The 27458-nt window shown below is 37.3% G+C and overlaps 1 protein-coding gene and 1 long non-coding RNA gene across 8 annotated transcripts in view; one reads left to right on the forward strand and one right to left on the reverse strand.

The window, feature by feature from the left end:
* The window catches only part of LOC148648890 (uncharacterized), a 314784-nt gene that overhangs the window by 211823 nt on the left and 75503 nt on the right, over window positions 1-27458 (forward strand). The window lies entirely within an intron of this gene.
* LOC148648895 (disco-interacting protein 2 homolog A) overlaps window positions 1-27458 on the reverse strand; it is a 306696-nt gene that overhangs the window by 43279 nt on the left and 235959 nt on the right. For all 7 annotated transcript variants that reach the window (XR_015926561.1, XM_088607241.1, XM_088607240.1 and 4 more), the window contains 6 exons: window positions 27280-27389; window positions 26836-26916; window positions 26082-26205; window positions 25446-25567; window positions 13714-13825; window positions 13219-13328 (listed from right to left, as the gene is read on the reverse strand). Coding sequence is in view for 6 of the 7 variants with exons in the window: in XM_088607241.1 (XP_088463367.1) it covers window positions 13219-13328; window positions 13714-13825; window positions 25446-25567; window positions 26082-26205; window positions 26836-26916; window positions 27280-27389 (659 nt within the window). In the remaining variant the exon portion in view is untranslated. The remainder of the gene's footprint in view (window positions 1-13218; window positions 13329-13713; window positions 13826-25445; window positions 25568-26081; window positions 26206-26835; window positions 26917-27279; window positions 27390-27458) is intronic.

Here is a 27458-nt window from a genome sequence, read left to right on the forward strand (position 1 = left end):
TGTCCGAAGGTCATAAACGATATTAATTTAGGAACATAAACATATTATGTAAACTGTATATGGCTGGTATTGGTAGTTTAATTAAAAAAATACATACAGTATTCCACTTTCTACCTAAACAGTTTAAGCATCAAAGTCTTGGATTCGGTTACATGTGGTTAACCTGTTGAGACCTGATAGTTAGGAAGTCTAGCATCCACCCTATCAAGTTAACATTCCGACTGAAGTACTTTGAAAATTTCTGTGCAAGCAACAGTGGCTGTATTGTATCGAAAGCGGAGAATTCAAACAATTAAAATCCTTACAAAGGTCCTTGGTTGGTCCAGATGGTCCAGTTTTTATGTTTGTACAGATCCAGCCATTCGAAATGCGCGAAGTACGCAAATACCTAATGCAAATTGAAATATGATAATAGTATCTGGAAGAACCTTGTAAAACCGCCAACCAGTTAGCTAATAAAGCTTAACATCTCATGTACAGCATTTGAGCTGTCACCAGAAAATGCCCGGTTTAGAATCCCAGTCACTGCTGAGGGACAATCTTTTTCCAATTAAGAATTTTAGTTGTATACTCTTTAGACTTTTAATAATCTAAACTGTTTATTACAGCATGTTAAAAAGATTACAACATTAAAAAGTTGGTATATTTTAATGAAAGCAAGATTGCTCAGTTGGACAAAAGTACACAACCTTCCACCTTCATCATAAATATTTAAATTATGCATACATATTTTATGCATCCAAGACTTTAACTTCTTAACTTACAAGGGTTCTGGTTTTAACGTGCTTAACATTATTAAGCTTATATTCTGTACTTCATAAAAAGTTATATCGTTTTATCCTTTTCTAAGAATACATAGTAAGAACACCACTTGCTGTTACTGTAAAAAGATAAATGTTGTAGTGATTTAACATCACTTGATAGTTATATGAATATGGGATCGTGTAACTAAGTAGTTAGAGTATCACAAGTGGACATTTTGGAAACATTTTGACATTTGTTTCTTTTTAAAAAACTTCTATTGTTTTTGGAGTGGTAATGGACAAAACACTTACTTTGGGTTTGTTCCTTATATAGTGAATACATAAAAATAGTCCACTATTATAGCTTGTTGTTGGCTCTGGTGTGAATTTGTGTATCTGGATAAATTAAGTGGTGTTATTGTGGTTAAGGATTTCTTTTCAAAATTCTTTAAGTTAAACAAAGGAGGAGAGAACGGTTATTTTTACAATTGGCACTTCGAGATTCTGACTGATTTAATTCCCCTCATTTAGCTGAAACGGATAAAGAAATCATGGAGTAGTTATATGTATTGGAAGGCGCTCTGTTTTATTAACAGACACTCCGACTCAAACCTGTGTTGTACAGTGATACAGTATAGACGAGGGTAATGTAATCCCCATTAAACAATGTGCTTATCGCGAAAATCCTGCTTAACTAGAAATTAGACACAAGAAGAGTATTATTGGACAATGTTGTGTGGCTCTGGCAGAATTTCTCTTTAAACTGAAGAGTTATAGAGGAGACACTTTTTACAATTTAAGGAACATTCCAATGTTAATGCGACACGGAAGATATTACTAATAACCTTTTAAAACTGAAGGTGTTAACTCTACTTCACATCTGCATGTCAAGATCACGGTTTCAAAATAAAAAAACATCAAACCTTTGATTGGATGAGAACGTGATTGTTTCGCAAGGATGTGAAACGTGATGATTTGTTACAGTTCCATCAGGAGAAAAAAAAGTGTATTTTTTTATTTATTGGTGGCTGCTGCAGTGGCTTGCAATGGCTGGATTGTTAACACTTTAAAATCACAGTCTGTCCGTGTGGGGAAGAGGGGAGCTCTCCTTGACAGCTGACACTCCTCCACACGCTTAAGTGAAAAATTAATAAAAACACCAATGTAAACGTCATATTTACAAATAGTTGAAAATATAAATGTAAAGTTCTCTAAAGCTTTCTCAGTCAAGAACGAGAATTCACGTAGGGAGCTGTGTAAGCATGCGTAGGCAGAAAAGATCAGCTAAAGAGGAAAGAAAATGCTTTCAGAGAAAACAATGTTTCAGGTGTGAAGAATACAGATCGCCAATTCAATTGCAGACTAAACCTTTCCCCACGCACCCTGCCCCTGCTGCGATATGAATATACACAAAGCACTGAAAGCTTTACAGTAGATGATCAGGTGTTTCCAAGACCTAGGGATAGTACATAATTCTGGCTTTATGAACTCACACCTGGGTTTCGATTCATTCAAAATAAGTTTTTTTTTAAAACTGCACCAGGTGCTAGATTTTATTTATATTAAAGTTATATCACTTGGCAGTGGTGGACGGTTAGTGGACAGTGCGCTATTTTGTCAGCAACCTGCTAATCTGCTTAAAATCTGTAGAAAACATTATTTTATTTCTGTACGGAATGCTTGTTGCATTTACAAAATTAAAGTGTTTCAAATGTTTAATTAAGAAGAAAAAGAACTTACAGTTTACACAAAGACTCTATGTGCATAAAAAGTATTTTAACTGATTTATATACAGTCTTTTCATATTGATTTCAGTGTCCTTCTCTCAATTGGATTGCACGATTATTGTTATGATTTCTCCGTTATTATCAAATCCATCAACTCGTTCACTTGTGATTATTTTGGAAATATTATGACAATATTTTAACTTTTAACTCAGAGCTTGTAATGTCGGGCGCTCTGAACGAGTTAAGCTTTGATGTAGTAAAAATAGATTTTTTTCCCACAAGCTATAATGTAGTGGCTTTAAAACTATACAACATCGCGCTGTTTGCATGTGGCACATCTTCGTTCACGTTTTAAAACTACAGTATAGAAAAATGAGTGTTAAGAAAAAACAGGACATTCGATTGCTGGTTGCCTTATATTTTTTTTTATGAAATAAAAAAATAAGATACCTGCCTAACTCAAACACTGCGTGACTTTAAAAGCTGTAAAAAATGGTTTAGATAGCAGAAAGTCACCTTGCTCTTACAAGCGGCTGTGTTAAGCAGAGTCTGAGTTAACACAAGACCCCTTTTGAATTAGTTTTAATCACCTTTGTCTGTCAGTGAAAAAAAAAAACCGCAGGCACTTTTTCTTCCCCCCTGGTGTGACGTGACAATGCGGGAAATAGGTTTTTTTTATTTTACTGGGAGTGTGAACATTGAGTGAGCACTGGGGCATACAGTGAGACTAACACAGTGAGATTACTGAGATGGATAGTTTTAGTACAGATGCAGCCATTCAAAGTGCGCGGTACAGACACCGCAGTACAGATACCGCAGGTAAGATGACACGCGATACCGCGGTGCGTGATTGGTTGACAGACAGGGGCACTCGTGGTCTGTTGGTCTGTCGTAGAAAGACTTACTGTACTGTAAACGTCTTTACTGTGCCCGTTGTAGATATTGAATTTTACCACTGAAGGGAAATCTTAGTAGCTGAGCATAAAAAGAATAGGAGCATACTGTAACGCGTGTGAAGGCCATAAACGATATTAATTTTGGAACGTAAACATACAGTATATGGCTGGTCTTGGTACTTTAAAGAAAAAAATACACACCAGTATTCCATTTCTCCCTAAACATTGTAAGCTTCGAAGTCTTTAACTAACGTGATACCGGAGTCAACAAGCATACTTTTAGAATTTGATTAAAAGGGAATATAATATGGAATCGCGTATCTAAAGAATTTAATAACGGTATGATTATATCCGTGTACTGCGGCAGAGCTATGTAGGGCTGTTTCGCCTGCCTGATCATGCGAGTTGTCTTGTAGCCTACTGGTCTAGGTGCGTGACTACCAACTAGCAGGTTGTGTGTTCGAATCCAGCTGGTGCTGGACTTTTCATTTTTATTTATTTATTTTTTAATCGCGTAACATAAACATATTACCGTATGCAAACTGTACTGTATACAGTATGTATATGTATATTTAATGTCTTAACTGTGCCCGTTTAATTGAATTAAAAAAAAATATTTAACACGAACATTAAGCTGCTTACATCCTCCGCCTGAGAACAGTCACCCGTTGCTAACCAACGCAGAATGGTGATTGGCTGACACCATCTGACACCCCTCTGATTGGAGAAAAAAGACGTGCTGGTGTGCTATACCAGGAAGAGGATTTCTTTCTATTCAAAACGTGTATTTTAAAAGTTTAAGAAGTAAAAACCTTACAGCGTACACAGATTTCTAAACTGATCAGGATCGTTATCTTTGTCTCATGCATAATAATGTTCACCGCTCTGTCCAGCAAATTAATAATAAACTTTATTTTATATAGCTTTTTAAACGAATAAGTAATTAGATTGCTCATAAACCTAATCACTTGCTTTTTCTTTTTATTTAGGCTCAGATTTCAACTATAGATCGTATTATTAATAACCATAATAACAACCAACCAACAAAAACAACCATATAAACATAATGGTGGTGCTGGACCTTCCAGTTTTATTTATTTATTTTTTAATCGCGTAACATAAACATATTACCGTATGCAAACTGTACTGTATACAATATGTATATGTATATTTAATGTCTTAACTGTGCCCGTTTAAGTATTGAATATTCATATCTAATTTTACCACTGAAGGGAAATCTTAACATAAACATACAGTATATGGCTGGTCTCGGTACTTTAAAGAAAAAAATACACACCGGTATTCCATTTCTCCCTAAACATTGTAAGCTTCGAAGTCTTTAACTAACGTGATACCGGAGTCAACAAGCATACTTTTAGAATTTGATTAAAAGGGAATATAATATGGAATCGCGTATCTCAAGAAATTAATAACGATATAATTATATTCATGTTGCAAAAGAACTGCAACGGACATAAAAACTCCCTTGCATGGTTTCATTACGACCAGAATCGGTCTTGAGATATTTTTAACTTGATTTACAGTATTTGAGAGGTATGTCTTAACACCGATACTACAGTGCTTAAGTACTGCTCACGTATATGTTTCTAGGTTTATATTATGCATTTCATACGGTCAAATTACTTTTGAGCAATAAGAAGCTAGAAACGGTATGCGTTTTACTTTCGTTTTGTGCTGGGACCCGTGGATTGATTTGAGATATCAAGTACATACAAGTCATTTTTTAAATGTTGTAGTTCGTCTTGAAAAAATGTTACGAGTACATCATCTATCAACAATTACACAGGTTCTGTTTCCATATTGCGGATTTTGGTTACGTAATATTATTTTCTAGATTTCACGTTGTGAATATGATGGGATGTCTGATGGGATGTTTCTAAAAATCCACCCTCTGTAAAACGTCTTCTCTAGTTGTCCTGCATATGTATTCGCTAATGAAGCTGTGTGTTCTGAGCCTAGATCTCTACATTTCTGTATGAACCAGCTTAGAGGGCTAAAGACAGCTTGTGTTTAAATTGAGTGTAAGGCAATTTATGCTTCTTAAGTCATGGTCAGCATTTATCTTTGTACTGTGTTGTAAACTTGTTCTGTGCCAAGTCACATTATTTTATAGCGTTTTTAAAGCGTTATCAAATACGGTGTTACTGTAGTTTACTGAGTCCCATGTCACATGGTCTGTGATTGAAACCTGTAAAACCGGTTTAATTCATCACAGCCAGCACTCTTCAGGTGTGAGGGTCTTCTGCTCAGAATGAAACGCTAAAATGTTTGTGTATATTCTAATGGTAGTGGGGGCGGGGTGTGTGGGAACAGGTTTGGTTGAAACATTTTCCCTGAAAGCATTTTCTTCTTGTAACCGATCTTGTTACAGCATCTTACAGTTTACTATTATTAACCATATTAATTTTAAGTGCTTAATGTAAAATCTTGTAAAAATATATTGTTCAAATATACATTAAGTCTGACTATCATATAATAAGTTAAATACAAAACTAAAGAAAAAATAGGGTTAAATATAATTCAAAATATTTTGCTAACAATGTTAACTGTTTATGAATAATAAAATGTATTAACTAAGGAGTAGGATGGCACAGTTGTTAGTATGTTTTTTGTTTTTTTTTTAACCCAATCTCCGGGAAACCATTAGTACGATGGTGAATCGGAGATTCTTAACCCTTGCTGCGTACGACTGGAAAAGAATTCGTGATCGGATCAACGAAATGCTTCGTAGGAGGAGGCGGTCTTTTCCTCTTGTCTAACAGTCTGTCCACAAACAAAACATTCCTGTTAGACAAGAGGAATTGAAAAAAAACAATGTTGTCAATGAAAACCGGTGTGTGTGTCTCTCCCTGCTGGATGTCCCTCTCACAAACTGCTGAATGAATAAAATAATTTTATTGAAAACGAGTTTGCGATTGTCTGGTCTTTAAATTCTGGAGATACGCGATTCCATATTATATTCCCTTTTAATCAAATTCTAAAAGTATGCTTGTTGACTCCGGTATCGCGTTAGTTAAAGACTTCGATGCTTAAAATGTTTAGGGAGAAATGGAATACTGGTGTGTATGTTTTCTTTAAAGTACCGAGACCAGCCATATACTGTATGTTTAAGTTCCAAAATTAATATCGTTTATGGGCTTCACACGCGTTGCAGTATGCTCAGGCACTAAGTAAAAGGAGATGCTTCGTATTGCTTGACTAATTTTAAAAACTAAGTTATAAATATAAAAATTGCAGGCGCTGCTCTGGTGCGCCGGCTCCTACACAGTGCCTGTCTGCCGTAAGCGCTACAATATACATACAGTACCCAACACTGCTTGTACCCATCTGTCATGCAAATAAAACACCTTGAATTGAATTGAATTGAGGGGAGAAGGGGGGGATACTAAAGCCAATACTGGCTCAATGGGCTTTGACGTGCTAATGCGTTGGTTTAATGGTCCGGTTGTGGCAGGCTTCCAATGTCGACTCGATTAGAAGACAATTAACGTATTTTAGCCCAAAATGAATTAATAGCAAACATGGTTTACATAAAATACATTTTTCCAAGAATGTTTATAATAATACGATCTATAGTTGAAATCTGAGCCTACTTTAAAAATAAAGGAAAAGCATTTTCAGAGAGCAATCACGCTGTGTTTATGTAGAAAAAGTGATTAGGTTTATGAGCAATCTAATTACCTATTCGCTTAAAACGGTATATAAAATAAAGTTTATTTAGAGATGAATGATCAGTGTCGCAGTTTAAATAATATGAGTCAGGAAACTAACACAGCGCCACCGGATTTAATAACGCAATAAAAACGCTATAAAATAATGTGACACAGTACAGCACAGTACAACAATACTGACCATGACTTTAGAAGCATAAATTACCTTACACTCAATTTAAACACAAGCTGTCTTTCTGTATGAACCTCTAAGCTGGTTCATACAGAAAATGTAGAAATGCATTAGCCTGATCATGATTAAAAAACACATAATTAAACACGCCTTTTTCGATTCAAATCAGAACACGATTTAAATCAATATAAATGTTTATATTGTAACGCATACTGTCCAGCCTCCATTTCTCTATAAAAATTTACTGTTGCACACACACACACAATAGAAGCAGGAACCGCTGTCAGAAGGGAAGATATATTCAAAATATCGCAAATATCGATCATGTTGCGATATTTTGAAATATAAAAGTCAATTGATTGTCCATAATATCGCTTACCTATTTTTTCGAAGAAATGTTTGTTAAAATAAAAGTCCAGCACCAGCTGGATTCGAACACACAACCTGCTAGTTGGTAGTCACGCACCTAGACCAGTAGGCAACAAGACAGACTCCGGTATCACGTTAGTTAAAGACTTCGAAGCTTACAATGTTTAGGGAGAAATGGAATACCGGTGTGTATTTTTTTCTTTAAAGTACCGAGACCAGCCATATACTGTATGTTTATGTTAAGATTTCCCTTCAGTGGTAAAATTAGATATGAATATTCAATACTTAAACGGGCACAGTTAAGACATTAAATATACATATACATATTGTATACAGTACAGTTTGCATACGGTAATATGTTTATGTTACGCGATTAAAAAATAAATAAATAAAACTGGAAGGTCCAGCACCACCATTATGTTTATATGGTTGTTTTTGTTGGTTGGTTGTTATTATGGTTATTAATAATACGATCTATAGTTGAAATCTGAGCCTAAATAAAAAGAAAAAGCAAGTGATTAGGTTTATGAGCAATCTAATTACTTATTCGTTTAAAAAGCTATATAAAATAAAGTTTATTATTAATTTGCTGGACAGAGCGGTGAACATTATTATGCATGAGACAAAGATAACGATCCTGATCAGTTTAGAAATCTGTGTACGCTGTAAGGTTTTTACTTCTTAAACTTTTAAAATACACGTTTTGAATAGAAAGAAATCCTCTTCCTGGTATAGCACACCAGCACGTCTTTTTTCTCCAATCAGAGGGGTGTCAGATGGTGTCAGCCAATCACCATTCTGCGTTGGGTAGCAACGGGTGACTGTTCTCAGGCGGAGGATGTAAGCAGCTTAATGTTCGTGTTAAATATTTTTTTTTAATTCAATTAAACGGGCACAGTTAAGACATTAAATATACATATACATACTGTATACAGTACAGTTTGCATACGGTAATATGTTTATGTTACGCGATTAAAAAATAAATAAATAAAAATGAAAAGTCCAGCACCAGCTGGATTCGAACACACAACCTGCTAGTTGGTAGTCACGCACCTAGACCAGTAGGCTACAAGACAACTCGCATGATCAGGCAGGCGAAACAGCCCTACATAGCTCTGCCGCAGTACACGGATATAATCATACCGTTATTAAATTCTTTAGATATGCGATTCCATATTATATTCCCTTTTAATCAAATTCTAAAAGTATGCTTGTTGACTCCGGTATCACGTTAGTTAAAGACTTCGAAGCTTACAATGTTTAGGGAGAAATGGAATACCGGTGTGTATTTTTCCTTGTGATATTTTAAGCTCTAGTTGAATGATAGGTGTCGCATTTTAAATCATTTTCGTAGCTAGAAATTATGAAACGCCCTGTTAAAAGCAAGGAAGTTTTTATGCCCCATTGAAGTAAAACAAAATGCCTGACAAAGTATGGCTTGGACAGATTCCAAGTGCTTGTACAACTGTGCTAAAGAAAGTATACTTTGAATATACAGCTTGTCCAAAGTCATCCATTATTAATACTATTAGTAATATCTTCAGTAAAGGCTTTGATGCATAAATATTTCTGATAAAGGTAGGTTGTGTACTTCTGTCCAACTGAGCAATCTTGCTTTCATAATATATACCAACATTTTAATGACTGATGATTAACATGCTGTAATACACAGTTCAAAATTAAAGGCTCAAATGCTGTACATGAGAGGTTAAGCTCCCCCTGGCGGTTTTACAAGGCGACGCCGGATAGTTAGTCACGTGACACACGTGACACACGTGATACCGCGAGATACTGCGTGATACTGTGACATGCCCACCGGGGTATGCCGCGAAATACCTCACCCATTTTGAATGGCTGCATCTGTAAATATGTTAACAAATATCTGAATTTTTGCCAGATAAAATTGTATACTGCTGTGAATCAGCTAAGAGACCTTGCCCCCGTGAAATTGTGGGAAAGTGGTTTAGAGGGCAGTGTAGTTACCATAGTCGTGTAGTGTTTCAATACACTGTTCAGTATAACAATATAAAGCAAGTATGTTTTTCATGTTTGTAATTACTATTCTTGCAAGTACATGTTGTATTCAGTTTGCTTCTGTGTGTTAGCTGGTGTGCTAGCTAGTGGGCAAATGTTCAAAGTGAAAATTCATCCACAAGGAGTGTACCTTTAAAGCAGAGAAGACCGCACAAAACTTTTTCGGCTCTGTTTGTCGCTCAAGCCATTTCTCTTTGACACTTTTTTTAGTCATAGAGGTGGGAAGACGCCTCCTCCCTCCCCCTTCCCTCTGCCTGCCTCACCTGTTCCCATTTTTAACTATTCTGTTTCCAAATCGCAGCGGGTTGCAGGCTCTGTGTCATTTGTTCACAAAGTTATTGACATCTGAAACATCGTGTCTCATAAATAGGTATTTTAATAAGCGAAGCTTGTGAAAACTGAAGAAAAAAAATTCTCTGAAAAAGATACAAGAAGCTTGAAATTATTATTAAATTAAAACTGGTAATAATGACCAGACACATTTTTTTAGTTTCAGTGGTATTTTTAATACTGCTTTGTTATTCTCGATTCTAATTACAATATATACAATTTCATTTTTAGGCTTGTGGTGTCTGTTAAATTGCCCCACTGAATAAAGTGTTTTTAATTAAACTGGTTTAATTAAACAGTATTCACGTTTGCTAATTCATGTTATTATTTCATTATTAATATAACTTAACATATGTTATGAATATGTTATAATATATATACAAAAAACATGTTAATATAGTGTACATAGTACTTCATCATGCGTGAAATTAAAAATAAAACGTTTACAAAGAAAGTGGATTGCAGTAATACTACCAGCTATATAAATACATATATTTAGATCCTTAAATTAATATTGTTAATTTCTTTAGATACGAGATTCCATATAATATTTCCTATTAATCAAATTCTAAAAAGCATGAGTTTCTTTTACTGTGATAACAAGCGCAAGTATTCATAGAAAAGGTTAATCACTTCACTCACTTCACTTTGAATGTGTTGTGATATTTAGAAATATCAACAAATTCAATATAGTCTCGATAATCTTTACTATCTTAGTTTTTCTACTATCTTAGTTAAACGAAAACTCATTGTGAGAGCTGGGTTTGAACCCCCAACCTCCAGCATTCAAAGCACATGCCTAAGCCATTACACCAATGCACCACTTAACAACTTAAGCTGTAGCTGAAAAGTGCAGGCAAAATGTTTTCACGTCATCACGGGTGAATGAGTTAAACTGCTGCAGACGTTTACAAAAAAAGTGTACTACTGTAATAATTTGAGCTATATGAATATAATTATAATGTTATTAATTTCTTTAGATAGGCAATTCCATATTATATTCCATATTAACCAAATTATAAAAAGTATGCTTTTTTTTCCACGATAACGATCGCAAATATTCCTAGAAAAGGTTAAAACATTATAACTTGTTATGAAGTATATAAACTTGATATAGTCAGAAGGAGCACGTAAAAACGTTTCTGAAATAACCACACGTAAGACTTTGATGCTTAAAATGTTTAGGAAGAAAGTGGAATACTGTTTAAACTACTAATACCAGCCATATACAGTTTACATAATATGTTTATGTTTCTAAATTAATATTGTTTATGACCTTCAGACACATTATGCTCCTCTTCTTTTTATGCTCAGCTATTAAAATTTCCCTTTAGTTGTAAAATTCCATATAAATATTCAATATTAAGCGAATTAAAACATGCACAGTAAAGAGATTAAATGATTAAATCATTTCACTAATAATCAATGTACCAGGAGTGCCCCTGTTGGTCATTTTGGCCAGCCAATCACGTACTGCGGTACAATGCGGGTGGTAACCTGTAGATAATTTTGCGCAGTATGGGGTTGTACCGTGCATTTTGAATGGCTGCATCTATAGCTGCGGCAGCATGTGTAGGCTGCAAAGGAATTAGTAAAGGTTTATTCCATGCTGAAAAGAAAAGAAAAGAAACAACATTTTGGCTGTGGAGCCTTTGTCAGGTGTTAGAAAGAGGAAAATCCACTTAACATCCACTTCAAAACTATTCCTAAATATCCACAGTAAATGACCTAGTTAAAGACTGATGCAGAAAATGTTTATGAAGAATGTGGGATACTGTTGTGTGTTTTATTATTTTTAGCTACCACAGTATGTATAATATATTTATATTAGTTATGAAAGAAAGGGTTAAGTGCATATTGGAGCTGGACATAAAAATAATGTTCAAGGACTTAGTAAGGAGTGGATATCTGGAACTGTAAATAAGCTGTCTTTGTTTTGCAATATCTTTGCTTAATGCCTACTTGCACAAATATCTTAACTACTCCCTTGGAGTGGTATCACTCCTCAGGAAACGCTTCCTCCTTTGTGCTTGTTTTTGTGTAACTTTTGTGTCACTGTTTGACTTGAAAGTCCCAGCTTGTACTTTGAATTGACTACGGCTTTTGTGGATGAGCAATTCCTGTATGCATACATAATAAACTCACTGTACCTTTCTCACAAACGAACATGACTGAGAGTGTGGATTTTCTACAGTTAAAAAATTACATATTAATATTTGTGGATTTAAGGATTATAAACAGTAGGGGAACAGATCAAATGAAGCAACCATTATTTCACTAACACCTAACAGACCACAAGTGTCACTTATCGATCATCTCTGGCTGTGTTACGTCCCAGTGTGTGGTCCATGTGTGTTTTTGTTGCTATGTTCCACACTTCCTGACTTTGATTGTTCTCCCTCTCCCATTTGTCCATCATTACACCACTGTTTCTGTATTACATCATCTTCAATTAACTCTCGACCAATCAGAACTCAGCTTATTAAGTATATAACTTGGAGGTTATCAGAATGAAGGGCCTTTTGCTTGACTTCGGTTCTGCTCGGCTCAGCTTCGGTTTTGCTTCGTTTTTCGTTTTGCTTCGGCTTCGCTTCTCTGTTTTCGCTCGTTTCACTTTGTGTGTGTGTGTTTTCGTATAGCTTCGTCTTTTGTTGGTTTGTGTTTGTCTCCTTGTACTTTCGTTTGTGTGTATTTTCCTTTATTTCGCCATTACCTTGCCCAAACTTTTTATATAAACCTCTGTTCTCCTTTGTACCCCATTCCTTGTGTCTACTCTCGTTTTCCCTTATTTGTATTCGTAGTTCACTTGTTTATTTGTGTTAACGTTTGTGTATAGGGTTAGTTAAGGTTGTCGGGTACATTGTACACACGTAGTTGATCTTTGTATTAGTAACACTAGTTTAGGACAGGTGAGTGCCTTTTGTCTTGCATGGTTTTGGGTATTTATGAAGGTTAGCCGGGGCGTTAGAAGACGCCAAAGACAGTGTTTTGGGTTTTGTTTTGGTAGTTAGGTCAGCTTTCCCTCACTTTATTAGCCAGCTCCATTTTGTTTGTTATTTTCTTTTCTTTGGTTTAGGAAGAAAGAAATCACGTTTGCACCATACTTGTTGTCACGCTTCCTAAGTCCCTCACCAGAAACACACATGCATTTAAAACCATCCTAAATGTTACACCTATACAGGCTGCATCTGTATACAGACAAGAATGTCTAGAAATTCATGGAATATGAAAGGGTCATTCAAAGATTGGCCTTACCTTCACTCCTGCTAAGATCCCTGTGGTAGAGACACTGAAGTCTAGGTAGGCCAGCATTTCAGGCGTTGGTGGTTTATAAATCTGAGAAGGCTTCTTTCTAGGGAGGTCATCTGAACGAATCAATTTAAAGAAAAAGCATTTATAAGTAATAAAAATAGTTTCAAAATATACATTAAAAAGATTTTAGCTCATTGATACTCTTCATACATTATGAATATCAATAGTATATGAATTTTCCCATCTATTGTACTTGTTGTTACTAGCACATTGATCCAAGGACCTCATCAAGCAGCATTTTGAAGGGCCATTACATCTAAAAAGTCTTTATAGTATTGCTGCTATGGGAGAACAAAAGTGATTTCTGAAATTTTAGGGTTTCCAAATACATGCAGCTTGACACAGGTTTTCTGATGTTGTATATGGGTGTAAGTAAGCAAAGATTGAACACAATATACAGATACAGATACACTATATCTCCAACCTGTGGAACTTTACCTGTGTCCAGTATTGCTGGCCATGTTTTCACATCCACTGCCACTGCTGCCTCTTTGGATTTCAACAGCCTCATTATAGTTTGAGTGGTCAGGATACACACCGACTTACTGACCTGTCACATAGAACACCACACATGGAGCATTTAGATATATTGCACACAATTAAAATACTGAAACTGCAGATTTTCCAAAATTATATCTATACCTTTAGAATAAATACAAAATCTTTGCTTTCCTGTCTGTTTCAAGCCCTGCATGATGTACAATACAAAACAACCTAGTTCAGGTGTATTTCTACCTACTCTACTGTGCTGTCATGAGAGCTATGAGACCTATGGTAATCATACAGTCAGCTATGCTTAAAAATCTGTATCCCGAATGGCTGTGTGAGTTAAACTGGCAAGGCTGTGAAGAAAGATATAAGATGTGAAGAAAGGGCTAACTGAGTCCTTTCTGCACAAGGACTGGACTTCTTGTGACACAAGACATTCCAGGCTTAGAGTTATGGCAGGAAAGGGGGATAACTGATAAGGATTCCAGATGCCAGCTAGAAACCCCTCTTCCCAAGGAAGGAAACCTAACACTGACCATTTGGCCAAAGTCTGTGAACTGTCTGAACACTATGCATCACCACTGTGCATTACCATGGTAACGAGCTACATCAGAAGCGGCAGAAAAGGGCTATATAAACTGGAAGTTTTGTACCGGAACTTCGAACAATACTTCGTTTTTATTGTTCCTTGCATGCAATAAAACTCATGTTTAAACTTCATCTTGGGATCCAGAACTTATTTGTCTGTTACAACAATTTTTGGCGTCATGAACAGGATTCTCCAGAAGGCCCAGGGTTTCCCATGGGCAGAAGAGATGGTCAGCGTGCATAATACAAAGAGGTATTTATTTTATTAAAAGTCCTGACTCTCTTGTCTGACCGATTGGGAAGTCTCTGCTCCCTGCGAGGATCGCCCGAGATGATGAAGTAGACGTGAGTTTCTCGATACCTCTGGCCTGGGGAAGACACCGGTGTATGTAATGGGTGGTTGGCTGTAAGCCCAGAATTTGGTCTGGCAGGCAGCGAGCGGTGGTATTGTGCACACGCGTTCGAAACTGGTGTATGCCTTAATTGTGCGTGTTTCTGAATGGGTTTGCCCTTTATCGCGGAGCTCAGAACCGGTTTGGGCCTTAATTGCGCACGGGGTTCTGAAGCTGAGCTGTGCTTTAACTGCACATATAATCCAGGACTAGTTTGGGCCTTAATTGGGCATAGGGTCCTGAGGTTAGCAATGCCTTGTTCGTGCACAGATTGGCGTGGTTTTTTGTTTTAAAGGGAACAGGAGGGGAGTAGATTATATATATGTATGTTTTTATGTGTTTTCCTTGTTTGTGATAATACACATACGCACAACACTAACATAAACACACCTCCTTATAAAACAGCAAAGCACTTAGTAGCAGGATTTAAAGGACGTTGAGATCCAAGAATAGCTCTGACTGGAGCCCAGTGCGTAAGTCCACCCCGGGACAAAAGCTGGCGTTCTGGGGATGGTGAATTACTGATCGAGGAAGAGAGTACTCGAGGTCTCGCTTCTTACATGTGAACAGTGTGGTGTAAGTCTTCTCTAAAGACTCTGAGAGGCATCTAGATCTGGAAGTAACAGACGCCCTTAGCTGCATAAGTGCAGGAATGCACAGGATTTCCAAGTAAAAGCACCCGCTTATGAGCTGTTGCCTCACACAAGACAAAGTAAATCTTCAGAAAATGAACATGTGTGCTAACTGGTTGTTTGAGAAAGTGGTGGAAGTGTCCGATTATGTATCGGACAAGTGTAAGTTGACGGGATAGGAGGAAAAAATATAGAAAGAAGTTGAGTTAATCAGAGGGAATTTGGGGCGAAGATGCCTGTAAGAAAGTATATGAGTATTGGCAAAAGCACAAAGACGTAGTTGCAGCCCTGGTGCGCGGCCAGCACCTGCAGCGGCAGATAAACGAGAGAAAAATTAAGAAAAAGATAATTTACTCGCTCCAAAGAGGAACTAGAACAAAAGCTAAAAGAGGCTGTGCAGGAGGATCAAAAGCTGAAAAGGGGTACAGACTGTCAGACGGTGTTTGGTCTGAGCAGGACTGTCGGAAAGTGTCTGAGCTGTGGTGAAAGAATAAACAGATGGATAGTGGAACAAGTGACGTTGTGTTCATGAGAAGTTACGCTGTTAAAAAAGAGATACACGTAGAAGTGAAACAAAATACAGCAAATTGTAGTATGAAGAAAAAAAATGAATGAATGAATTTGTGTGCCTGCATGTACGTACGTGTGTGTGTAAAAGAGCGCAGTGCGTAACTGTGTGTTTTGGTATAGTAAATGACGGTGCAAGTGTATTTAGCCAGCCGGACTGGCTAGATACTTAACTAAAGAGACTTGACGAAAGCAAATGATGAAAAGCAACTTAAAGTGACTGGAAAATATGCAGTAAGAGCGTCTGAAACATATAAGTACAGTACAGATGGACCTAAATGAGTTATATAAACATAGTTTTTGTATTTATATACAATTACTTCATATCGGTGAAACAAAAGTTGGATTTATTTGAATGGCTTGAAACCAGATATGCTGAAACGCTGTAGATTTAGAATCATGACTGGTAGATAATACTGTGAAATTTGCAGAACTAGATAAACTCTATCAAAAGATGTGGATAAATATGTACACGAAGGTGCGGGCAGTTTACATGGGTTGTATTCCATTGGATAAATCTCAGAAACAAAATAGACAGGCTGACCTGGGGAAATCTCCGGTTTACAATTAGTGTAAAGAAGAATACACGCGTCTTTTTAAGAGAAACTGCAGAAATTGTATGCAGGATGAAGTAAGCAGGGACCTGCCCTGTGGTTCAACTGACAAGGAAGGACAGAGAAAAAATTATCACCCAGCTAAGAGCTTTTATGTTTATGTTATGTTTCTCTATAACAATAATAAAAAACTTTATTTTACATATCCCGCTTACACATCCCACGACTTTAATAAATCTATTCTTTATTAATACTAAATAAATAATACTAAAAATACTACAGCAAAGAGGTCACTTGATTTTTGGAATAATTCCAAATAGCACAATGATCCACTGGCATCCCTGAAGTCTGTTTAGTCCATAATCTTCCAAATACAATCACTAAGCAATTATAAGAATTATACCATCCTATTTCTTTGTGATGTCCTGTAAAAACTAAACCTATTTTTATAAGGCTTTTACTCAAAAGATTTCCAAACACACAAAGCATTTGTGAAGTACTATAGTATTTCTAAAGGTTACTGGTACAACATCAATCATTAAAGCTTAACAATAAAGTTTAGATTGCTGACTATGGACTAACTACATTAACAAACTGCAATGCAACAGTATACATTTTACAAGTAAGAATATCTGGTTGAATTCTTGCATTTGTAGCCAATTTAATGCGAGAGATTTTAAGTTTTAACAGAAGAAAACTACAAATATGAAAACAGCCATAACAACAAAAATTACTGTGCAAATATCAAAAGGCTACTTCAGTAATGAAATAATAATCACAGTAGAAACCAGACACTGTTTACACCATATTGTTAAGAAAGACTCAAGACAGAAATGTTCATGTACAGCTGGAAAAAACTTCTAAAACAACAGTGAAGGCTGCAACATTACGCCCATGCTTTTCCACACTTGTAAGGATAACTTTTAAACTTAGGCTGTTGAGTCCAATCAATTAAAGCTGGAGTTCTGCAGGTTGTACAGGCTTAAAAGGTAGATCGGTAGTTCATCTGCAATATAGTCCAGTACTTTAGGTGTTTCTTGGTTTAATTTTCCTGCTTATTAATGCTTACTTTCCTACATTTCCAATGCAGATCACTATCATTATACACAAAAGCCAAACCATAAACTTTGAAGCTAGCAGACGTCAAGAAAACACCTGTTGGTGTTAAATGGTGAGGTTTTATTATAATCTAAGGTATGAAAACAAACAAGCTACATTTTTAACACACTTTATAATACACCACTTTTTTGTTGTATCCCAAGCGATTTGAAGCATTTCTGTTTTAATTGAACTTCTAGAGTTATTTCTCCAATGTTTAGGAGGATATCGCCATAATAAGGGCATGCTTGTCATATGCTAAAAGAATAGCTTATAACAGGAAATGCAAAGTCTGTTTTTTTTTTAAAGCTCATTTAAAGCCTGTGCCCCAGAAGGTCCATTTATGTTGAGCTGTGAAAGTGCTTTACAGTAAAAACCTTGTGTAAATGGTTAAAAGCAATGATCCAGGGACCAAAGGTGATTCAGGAGCCTAGAACCAATATTTGTGTGCTCGGTGCAGTCAGATGTTGAAATTTGTTCCCCGTTTTTGGAAAAGTCCCACTGTATGCTGTTCCTTTTATTTACAATAAGAATATAGGAACCTCTAGGAGACATAAACTGCAAAGTGACATGACTGAGAGCCTCTTGAGTCCTGTTGATACAGGGTACCTCATAATTGTAATGAAATTAAATGTGTACTGTACGTGTAAAACTGAAGCTGACCTAACAACCATCCCCTTTTCTGCAGAGCGTGTTTAATTGTACTGTTTCAGCACATCAGTTTTTTGTATCCCCCACCAACTTTCCAGGAGAGCTATAAATATTTTAAATAAATACACACAGTATTGCTCATAAGGTCTGCTATTTGAGGTCCAGTTATTTAGATGCATACATCTTATTTTATCTCAGCTTTTCAGCTGAGATACACAGATCATACATGAACAATGCAGTAAAAAAATGTCTCAAAGTATTTAATCATTAGGTATAAGAGTTTCCCTTTAGGGGAAAACACCACCTTCTACCTTGTGAATACCAGTACCTCCTAATTGTCTAAAGGCTTTATTTCTTAAGAGCATGACATTAAAAACTGCTCAACTTTACAGTTGCATGTTTGCTTGCAGCATTCCAATACCTCTCAAGCAGTGAAAACAAATAACCTGCTGCAAAGCTGCTTATTATGGAGAAAAAAATCTCAGTTACATTCCCAGATCATAATCATTAGCTTTCCCAGCTGCAAATAACTACAGGTGCAAAGAGACAATGTTCAGACACTCAAAACAACCTGCTGAAACATGAAACCAAGGAATTGTCTTCAGAGATGTTTATTGTCTGGCATACCTCAGGATAACACAAAACCTTCCATACAGCCAAAACTATACGGTGTACTGAGAAGAGAGCTAATATACAAAAAGAAATCATTTTCAGACCACCATGACAGCAGAACATGAACCCTGTACTGTGCACTTAATACTTGAAGATAACGATTTGTGTGACAAACAAATTAACAAAGTCCCTATTTGTCCTAACAAGGTCCCAAACCTGAATTTAAGAATAAAATATCCTTTGCGGGATGATATTTCCCAAAGGCAGATGACCCCACCTGTTGCTTTAAACGAAAAAGGTTTTGTAGAGTAACAACTTCTTTCAACATCAGGTTTGCCCTCGCTAATGGCAGGCTTTACAGCTATCGTTTGTTTGGTAAATATGGATTTACAAACTGCATTATTAACCAAACCATTAAAAAAAATCTCGACACCGACATGTTAATCGTTTAAACCTTTATGCAAAAACAACAAAGGAATCATATCTCGCCACTTGGCAGCGTGTTATGATGAAATCATGTCTTTGTTGTTGGGGCGACTTTTTTGGTTGTAATATGATGATTAATATTACTAAGTAATATTCTTTAGTATAAAAGTTTTTTATTACTGTTATAGAGAAACATGATCAGATTTTCTTTGGTTCAGAAAAAAGACGATTAAAATCTGTAATCTTTCCACTTGTATGTCATCGGAAAATACAATAAGTTTCTGCTTTGTGCTAAGACATTAACGAGTACAACCCCCCTCTCTGCGGGAGTGCTGGCTGTGACGAATTAAACCGGTTTCACAGGTATTTTCAAAGTAGGAAGTACAGTACTTACTAGTTAAGAAAGCTAGGCTCCTCAATGAAATCGCTTTAACATGCTAATGCGTTGGTGTAACAGTCCGGGCGTGACAAGCTTCCAATGTCAACTCGACCCGATTGGAAGACAATGAACGTATTCTAGCCCTAAATGAATTAATAGCAAACATGGTTTACATAAAAGACATTTTTCCAAGAAAGTTTATATTAATACGATCTGTAGTTGAAATCTGTTGAAATCTGAGCCTAAATATAAAGAAAAAGCATTTTCAGAGAGCAATCACGCTGTGTTTATGTAGAAAAAGCGATTAGGTTAATGAGCAATCTAATTACCTATTCGCTTAAAACGTTATATAAAATAAAGTTTATTTAAAGATGAATGATAAGTGTCGCAGTTTAAATAATTTTCGTAGTAGGGCTTGGACAGATTCCAAGTGCATTTTTGCAATTTACGTTGCATTGTCCAATGTGCTGCTGTAATACAGTTTAAAATACAGTAAGTCTAAACTGTATCAGCTTTATTTATGGGTTGCAATTTAGAAAAAGTCAAAAACCGCACTCAAAATGCAATTTAGAGCTTTCTGGCAAGAGGAGACACCCACATTAATAATGTAACATGCCACTGTTTGTGCATGAACAAAGTTATACTGCAATTTTCCTTAGATACGCGATTAAAAAAAATAATTATTTTGAATCCCCGGCGGAACACATTCCATAAGAATCAGCGGTTTTATATATCGCCTTTAAACACATATATTTAAACACGCGTTTACGATTTAAATCAAAACACAATTCAAATCAATATAAATGTTTATTTTGTAACGCATAGGTGACTATTCATTGTTATTAAAAAGACTTAAATTCGATCATGTTGTGATATTTAGAAATATAAATTTGTTTGGTGCGAGTGAGGTTTTATTTAATCTCTGACCAAGGGAAACGTTTCATTTTTTCAAAGAAATGTTTGTTAAAAAAAGAGTCATAGTTCCAGTGGGATTCGATCACAGATCGTGTGACATGGGAGTCAGGAACCTAACCCACAGCGCCACCGGCGTGGTCACATGCAGAGTGCTGAAAAAGCACTACAGAAACATTATACACAGAAGCATAAATTACCTTACATTCAATTTAAACACAAGCTCTCTAAGCTGGTTCATACAGAAATGTAGAGAACCAGGCTCAGAACACACAGCTTCATTAGCGAATACATATGCAGGACAACTGGAGAAGACGTTTTACAGTGGATGGATTTTTAGAAACATTCCATCAGTGACATCACTGAAGTCAACTCCTAGGTAACTGTCATGTGGATAGTTTCACAAGAATCAGACAAAGGTTTAAGCATCGCTTGTTCTAGATAAAACTGCAAAAAAAACAACAACCCATAATGTACTTCTTTGCGGCTCTGTTTGCCCAAATCATATATTCACAACGTGAAATTAGAAAATAATATTACGTAACCAAAATCCGCAATATGGAAACAGAACCTGTGTAATTGTTGACAGATGATGTACTCGTAATATTTTTACAAGACTAACTACAACATTTAAAAAATGACTTGTATGTACTTGATATCTCTAATCAATCCACGGCGATATAGTTAAAGCAGAGTCCCCGCACTGCATTAAAACAAAACGAAAAATAAAACGCCCTGGGCATACCGTTTCGCACTTCTGTACTGGAAATATCGCACATCAGTTGCTCAAAAGTAATTTGACTGTATGAAATGCATAATATAAACCTAGAAACATATACGTGAGCAGTATTTACGTAGTATCGGTGTCAAGACATACCTCTCAAATACTGTAAATCAAGTATCTCAAGACCGATTCTGGTCATAATGAAACCATGTTTTGTGTATGTTTTCTTTAAAGTACCGAGACCAGCCATATACTGTATGTTTAAGTTCCAAAATTAATATCGTTTATGGCCTTCACACGCGTTGCAGTATGCTCCTATTCTTTTTATGCTCAGCTACTAAGATTTCCCTTCAGTGGTAAAATTCCATATAAATATTCAATACTTAAACGGGCACAGTTAAGACATTAAATATACATATACATACTGTATACAGTACAGTTTGCATACGGTAATATGTTTATGTTCCTAAATCAATCTCTTTTATGAGCATGTGAAAGGCATGGTGAATCGATTCTCAAAAATTACTGTACTTTGCATGATTGGAAACAAATGCGTGATTGCGAAATGCTGTGGTGTTACTTTTACAAAGACGGTCAATGAAAAAAAGAATGTGGACCAGGGCAATACTTTGAGTTTACACTTACAGCTTGTCCAAGGTCATTCATTATTAATACTATTAGTAATATCTTCGTTAAAGACTTTGATGGCGACAGCTAAAACATGAGAGGTTGAGCTTTATTAGCTCCACCTTGCGGAAATTCCGGATACTATTATTTTGCTTGCGGTATAATAGGAGAATTTACGGTAACTAGCGGTATTTACCGGTAACTCGCGGTAGACTGCGTACAGCGAACCGGAAAATAATGCGGTATCGCCCGCGCATTTTGAATGGCTGCATCTGTATATATGGGGAGACGGCAGGAGGCCACAGGAGTATTGGGGCAGCGAGTTTTACTTGCTGAGTACCAGATTTTAACACTGATGTGCATTTATCACCCGGATGTGGGTGGTTCCATCCCAGATCTATTGGGCTGGGATGTTATGCAGCATTACAAGTAATGACTATACAGAACAGTGTATCACGTGGCGTCACTGACTTCTGTGATCATTCAGTATGTCGATGATATTCTGAGTGCTTCCCCTGACGAGGAAACCCACAAGTCTGAGCTGCTTCAGGTTTTAGAGTTTCTAATATTAAGCAGTTATGATAAGGCTTTGTGTGTCTGGGATTGTGTCATTTTAACAGGGCCTGGGTGGAATGTTTTTATGGGATGAGCACAACTCTAAAGAGATCTGCTTAAGGGGGGAGTGCAGTCCAAGGATAAGATTGCCCTGGTTCCAGCAGCAAAAGCTGCCTGTAATAATTTGAAACAAGCTCTTTTACAGGTGCTGAGACTGGGGTTTCCCCAGATGGATCAACCATTCCTTTGTATGTAAGTGTGGAAAATGGGTTCTGGGCAGCTGTGCTGATGCAGCAGCATGGAGGTAGGTACCCCGGTGGGATACTATTCAGGATCATTAGATGCTGTAGCCAAAGGGTGGGGGACCGTGAAGATTTAAGAAGATATAATACTGTTTACTAATGCATCCTCTCTGGTGCATGAGGGAGAACAGAGAACAGGCTGAGCTGTTACCATAGAATTTGATGTGCTAATGACCAGAAAAATGCCCCCTCCACTGCCTCAGCGCAACAAGCCAGTTTAGAGCACTGATTGAAGATTGTAAATATGCTAAAGGAAAACATAAACAATTTATATTTATATACTGTATGTATTTGGTGTATGTATGCCACAATTCTGGATGGCTGTAGAGAAATAGGATTCCCTCACCATGGCAGGGATTCCAGTTAAGAATACTGGGTTTGTCTCTGAACTGATTAGAAGCTTTTGCAGCTACTGACTGAAGTAGCTGTGGTAAAGTGTAAATAACACAATAAAGAAATAATTCCAGTAACTCAACAGAACAACTGTGCAGATGCAGATGCCAGGCGAGCGGCCCTGGTAGAGCAAGAGTCTGAGACCCCTGTGAAACCTCTGTTGGTGAAAAAGGGAGTATTCAGGTTGAGGCCTCTAATAGACATGTACTGGCGAATTGACTATTGTAGCTTGCCAATATGTAAAGGGAACATTGGACTCTTCTCCTGGTGGGCTGAGGCCACTACCTCTGTAACTCACAAACATTTGATGACGAAGATAATCCCATGGTGCAGACTGGATACTGATCTAGGGGCATACTACACTGGGAAGGTGTGTCAGGCTGTAATCGCCTAACTGGGGGTGAGGTGCCCCCAGCACCCGCAGTCTGCAGGGATGGTGGAACGAATGGAACTCTGAAAGACCGACTGATGAAATATCGGACTGAAGGAACACCGTGGGCAGATGCTCTACCTGCGGCCATGTGCAGTCCATGGGCTGGATCAAACGGAACTGTGAGACTGAGCCCAGTTAAAATCATCACGGGCAACCAATGAAACTCCCTGGAGGGCCAAGTCTGGCTAACAGATTGTTGAATTTGCTAACTAATTCTCTATTACAGAATTGTAGGTTTGTTAACTGAAGCGGTGCACAGGGCTCATGAATGGGTGCTGGACGCTTGGGGACCTCCAGTAGAGGGAAGACATGACCTGATACCTGGCAAGTGGGTGTGGGTGAAGAACAGATACCCTGCCAGACATTGCAACCCTGCTGGGGAGGGACCATATCAGGTTCTATTGACTACCGACTGAGCCATCTGAGTGACAGGAGATCACTGGATCCACAAATCGCACTGTCACTGAGCCACCGCGCCAGAGACTGAGTGAACAGAAAGAATGATGTTGTTACTGTTTCTGTGTCTGAGGCTTCCTAAGGTGGGCCAACAGTGTGCTTGTTAGGCCTGAGCATTACTGGGGAATATGGTATCAATACATTCCTGGTGTTGTCATATCTATCAGCCTAAAATGATAATCAGAGTTGGGTCTATATTGCTATTCCAAGATCCTGACGATAGATTTCCACATGGCTGAGGTCTGTGTTTGGGTCCTGGGGTGGAACTTTATTACAATATTTATTTGTAGGGTTAGTACTGTTTATATGTATAATTGTAACCATCACTTGTACAAAGACATGAATCACATCTTGTTGTAACAGTGGAACTCACAATGTCATGGTAACGCATGCCTGTACACCTACTGTAGAAAGGAAAGATCTGCCCTGACATCGTTTGTGTAAAAAATAGGCAGCACTGACGTATGCCATATTTTATAAGGGGGGAATGAAGAAAGATATAAGATGTGAAGAAAGGGTTTACTGAGTCCTTTCTGCACAAGGACTGGACGTCTTGTGACACCAGACATTCCAGGCTTAGAGTTATGGCAGGAAAGGGGGATAACTGATAAGGATTCCAGATGCCAGCTAGAAATCCCCCTTCCCAAGGAAGGAAACCTAACACTGACCATTTGGCCAAAGTCTGTGAACTGTCCAAACACCGTGACCTCCCCCCATTACCATGGTAACGAGCTATGTCAGAAGTGGCAGAAAAGGGCTATATAAACTGGACGTTTTGTACCGGTACTTCGAACAATACTTCCGTTTTATTGTTCCTTGCATGCAATAAAACTCATCTGTTTAAACTTCATCTCGGGATCCAGAACTTATTTGTTTGTTACAATAAGCTGCCTTTGGGTAGGGAACCATGACAACGGTGCCAGATTTCCCCTCCCCCCCTCTACTTCTTTTTTGGCCTTGGCAAAGAAGATGCTCACCACATTATCCACACCCACCCTCATGACTGCAGGCAGCACATAGGTGTGAACTCCAGCATGGTGTAGAAGATGATAGAAAAAGATTAATATGTTAAAAATTCTATTTTATCATTAAATTGTAACTTGAGTGTGTTCATCTAAAAAGTTACAATCAATATTTTATTTTTTCTAAATTTTATTAAAATTAGCTTAACTGCTTTCATAGATTTCCTTTCTCTCTTTCAGAAGAATGGGTTCAACAGAAAGGAGGCTATTTGCTTCATGTAGGCCGGCAGGTTAGGTAGTCAGGTATTTAGTAGCTCATTGATTCATGAAATGTAATTGAGAGGCGGTCCTCACTCATCTGCATTTGGGGAGTTTGTGTGCTGCAGTTTTGAGGAGGTCGGTGGAGGAGCTGGCTCACCTCGACAATCATCTTGACTGTGGGTAAAGTAGTGGCTAGGTTCTGTGGGTGAGGTGGCCTCACAGTGACTGGCACACAGCCCGCATATAGACACCCATAGAATGTTGCAATGAGATCTATACCTGCAGAGGGAGAGAGGAGCAGTCATTACATTTCCACGTGCACATCTTGGTATGACACCAAGATGAAAATAAACAGGTCTGGACTAAAGCCAAAGTAGATTTAGAAAATGTCCATGAAATAGAGCCATAAAGATTACTACAGGGTATGTTATAATTTAATTGTTGTTTTGGTTGAAACAGAGTGTCTTTGATGATTTGTTAAAGGAATTTTTCTGTAATTTGTGTGTACCTTTACATATGATATCGTAGTAATTTTCATCACTGCATGCAGAGTAAACTGATGCTCTTTTCTTTATTCAAGAAAAGTTTCAATGAATAAACTAAGCACTTACGAAAGTAACTGAAAGCCTTGGAAAGCTTCTTCTTAAGTCTTAAGCATTTCAATAATCTTTTATGGACAGTTCTTTGTTAATTTATTCCCAAACTCAAGAAAAGGACTTTTTGACCACCATTATTTTTTTATTTTAAGTGAGATTCTACTCATGATCCACTGTCGGTTGGAGTGGTCTCACACCTGGAGGGTAGACTAATGCCACATGATCACCCGTATTGAGTCGCCCTTTCTCCATCAGTGCTACCGCAACACGCTCCGCCTTTTTGTGCAGCTGTAGGCAGGAGGCTGTGCTGGCAACTGCACCCTGTTCAGAAAGGGAAACAAGGTACTTTAACTACATCAAAATGTCCCTATATCACAGTGTTACACTCGATCTATGGAAATGAAAGCTAATCCCTACCTGTGATTTCCATATATTTAAAGCAGTTTCTTGCATATGCATTTTGCACTGTGTAAAATACTATTGTGATGTATTCTAAATGTATTATTTATATGCAAGCACAAATATACAGAATTGTATTGTGTATTGTTTCAACATTTCCAATACAAAGTTATTGGAAGTCATTTCCAATACAAAGATTGGTAAAACCTGAACATTTCTGACAAATTAAAATTTCAAATAACAGAATTCTGGTTCTTTGTGGCTGATGGACGCTCAGATTTCAGTCCCTGATATTTTCTAAATGGCTTAATTTAAAAACTCAACTTAATTTGTCATAATTAAACTGATCAATTTAACTGTGACCTATAAAACTGTTGGACTGGGGTTCTCCAGCACCTGAGTTGCAGACTCTTGCTATTAAGTCTACAGAAAGTCTACAGAAAATTAATGCTTATAACAATTTATATAACATTTTGTTTGATAAAGCACTCTCCACATTTGGTATTTTCAATCACCAGTGAAATTTAATTCATTAGTGTTTAGTAATATTACCTTCGCATTGAGAAGCAAGAAAAGAGGGTGGTCTGGTGCAGCCTGTGCTCTCCACTGCAGAACATCTTGCATGTAAAGGAACTGTGAGACAGGGGGTAATCATGAAAATATGTGGGATCCAGATATTTTTAAAAGCCTGAGAAAAACTGGTATTGCCACAAGAAATATTGTAAACTTGAAAAGCAAAAGCATGAATCCTTAACACTTAGATGATACTTGATTAGCCTATATTCATCATGTTTTCAATTTTCTTGTTTACAGGCTTTGCGGAACATGTTTATTTAATGCTTAAACTGCTTATGGGGAACCATGAAAGTACAACTTAATCAAAAGGAAAACAACAAGCAGGGGACACATACGATTGTGGTAAGTGTATTAGGAATACAGCCCATTGGCCATCACATACACTTAAACTGTTACATGATTCTCAGGATGTGGTAGTACCTTGCGTGCCTGGTCATTGTCCTCCAGCTGAGCCACATCCCTCCCACATGCCTGAGCAATTCTCTTCCCTGCCACCAGGTTCCCTACTATCATAGAAGCAGGGCCCACTTCTGTCCAAGACAAAACAAAGTACCCCTTTACAGCCTCATGAACCAGCACACACCTCAATGCTGTTCCCT

The sequence above is a fragment of the Lepisosteus platostomus genome, chromosome 14 (assembly GCF_059453375.1).
Source record: "Lepisosteus platostomus isolate fLepPlt1 chromosome 14, fLepPlt1.hap1, whole genome shotgun sequence".
Taxonomy (NCBI): Eukaryota; Metazoa; Chordata; class Actinopteri; order Semionotiformes; family Lepisosteidae; genus Lepisosteus; species Lepisosteus platostomus.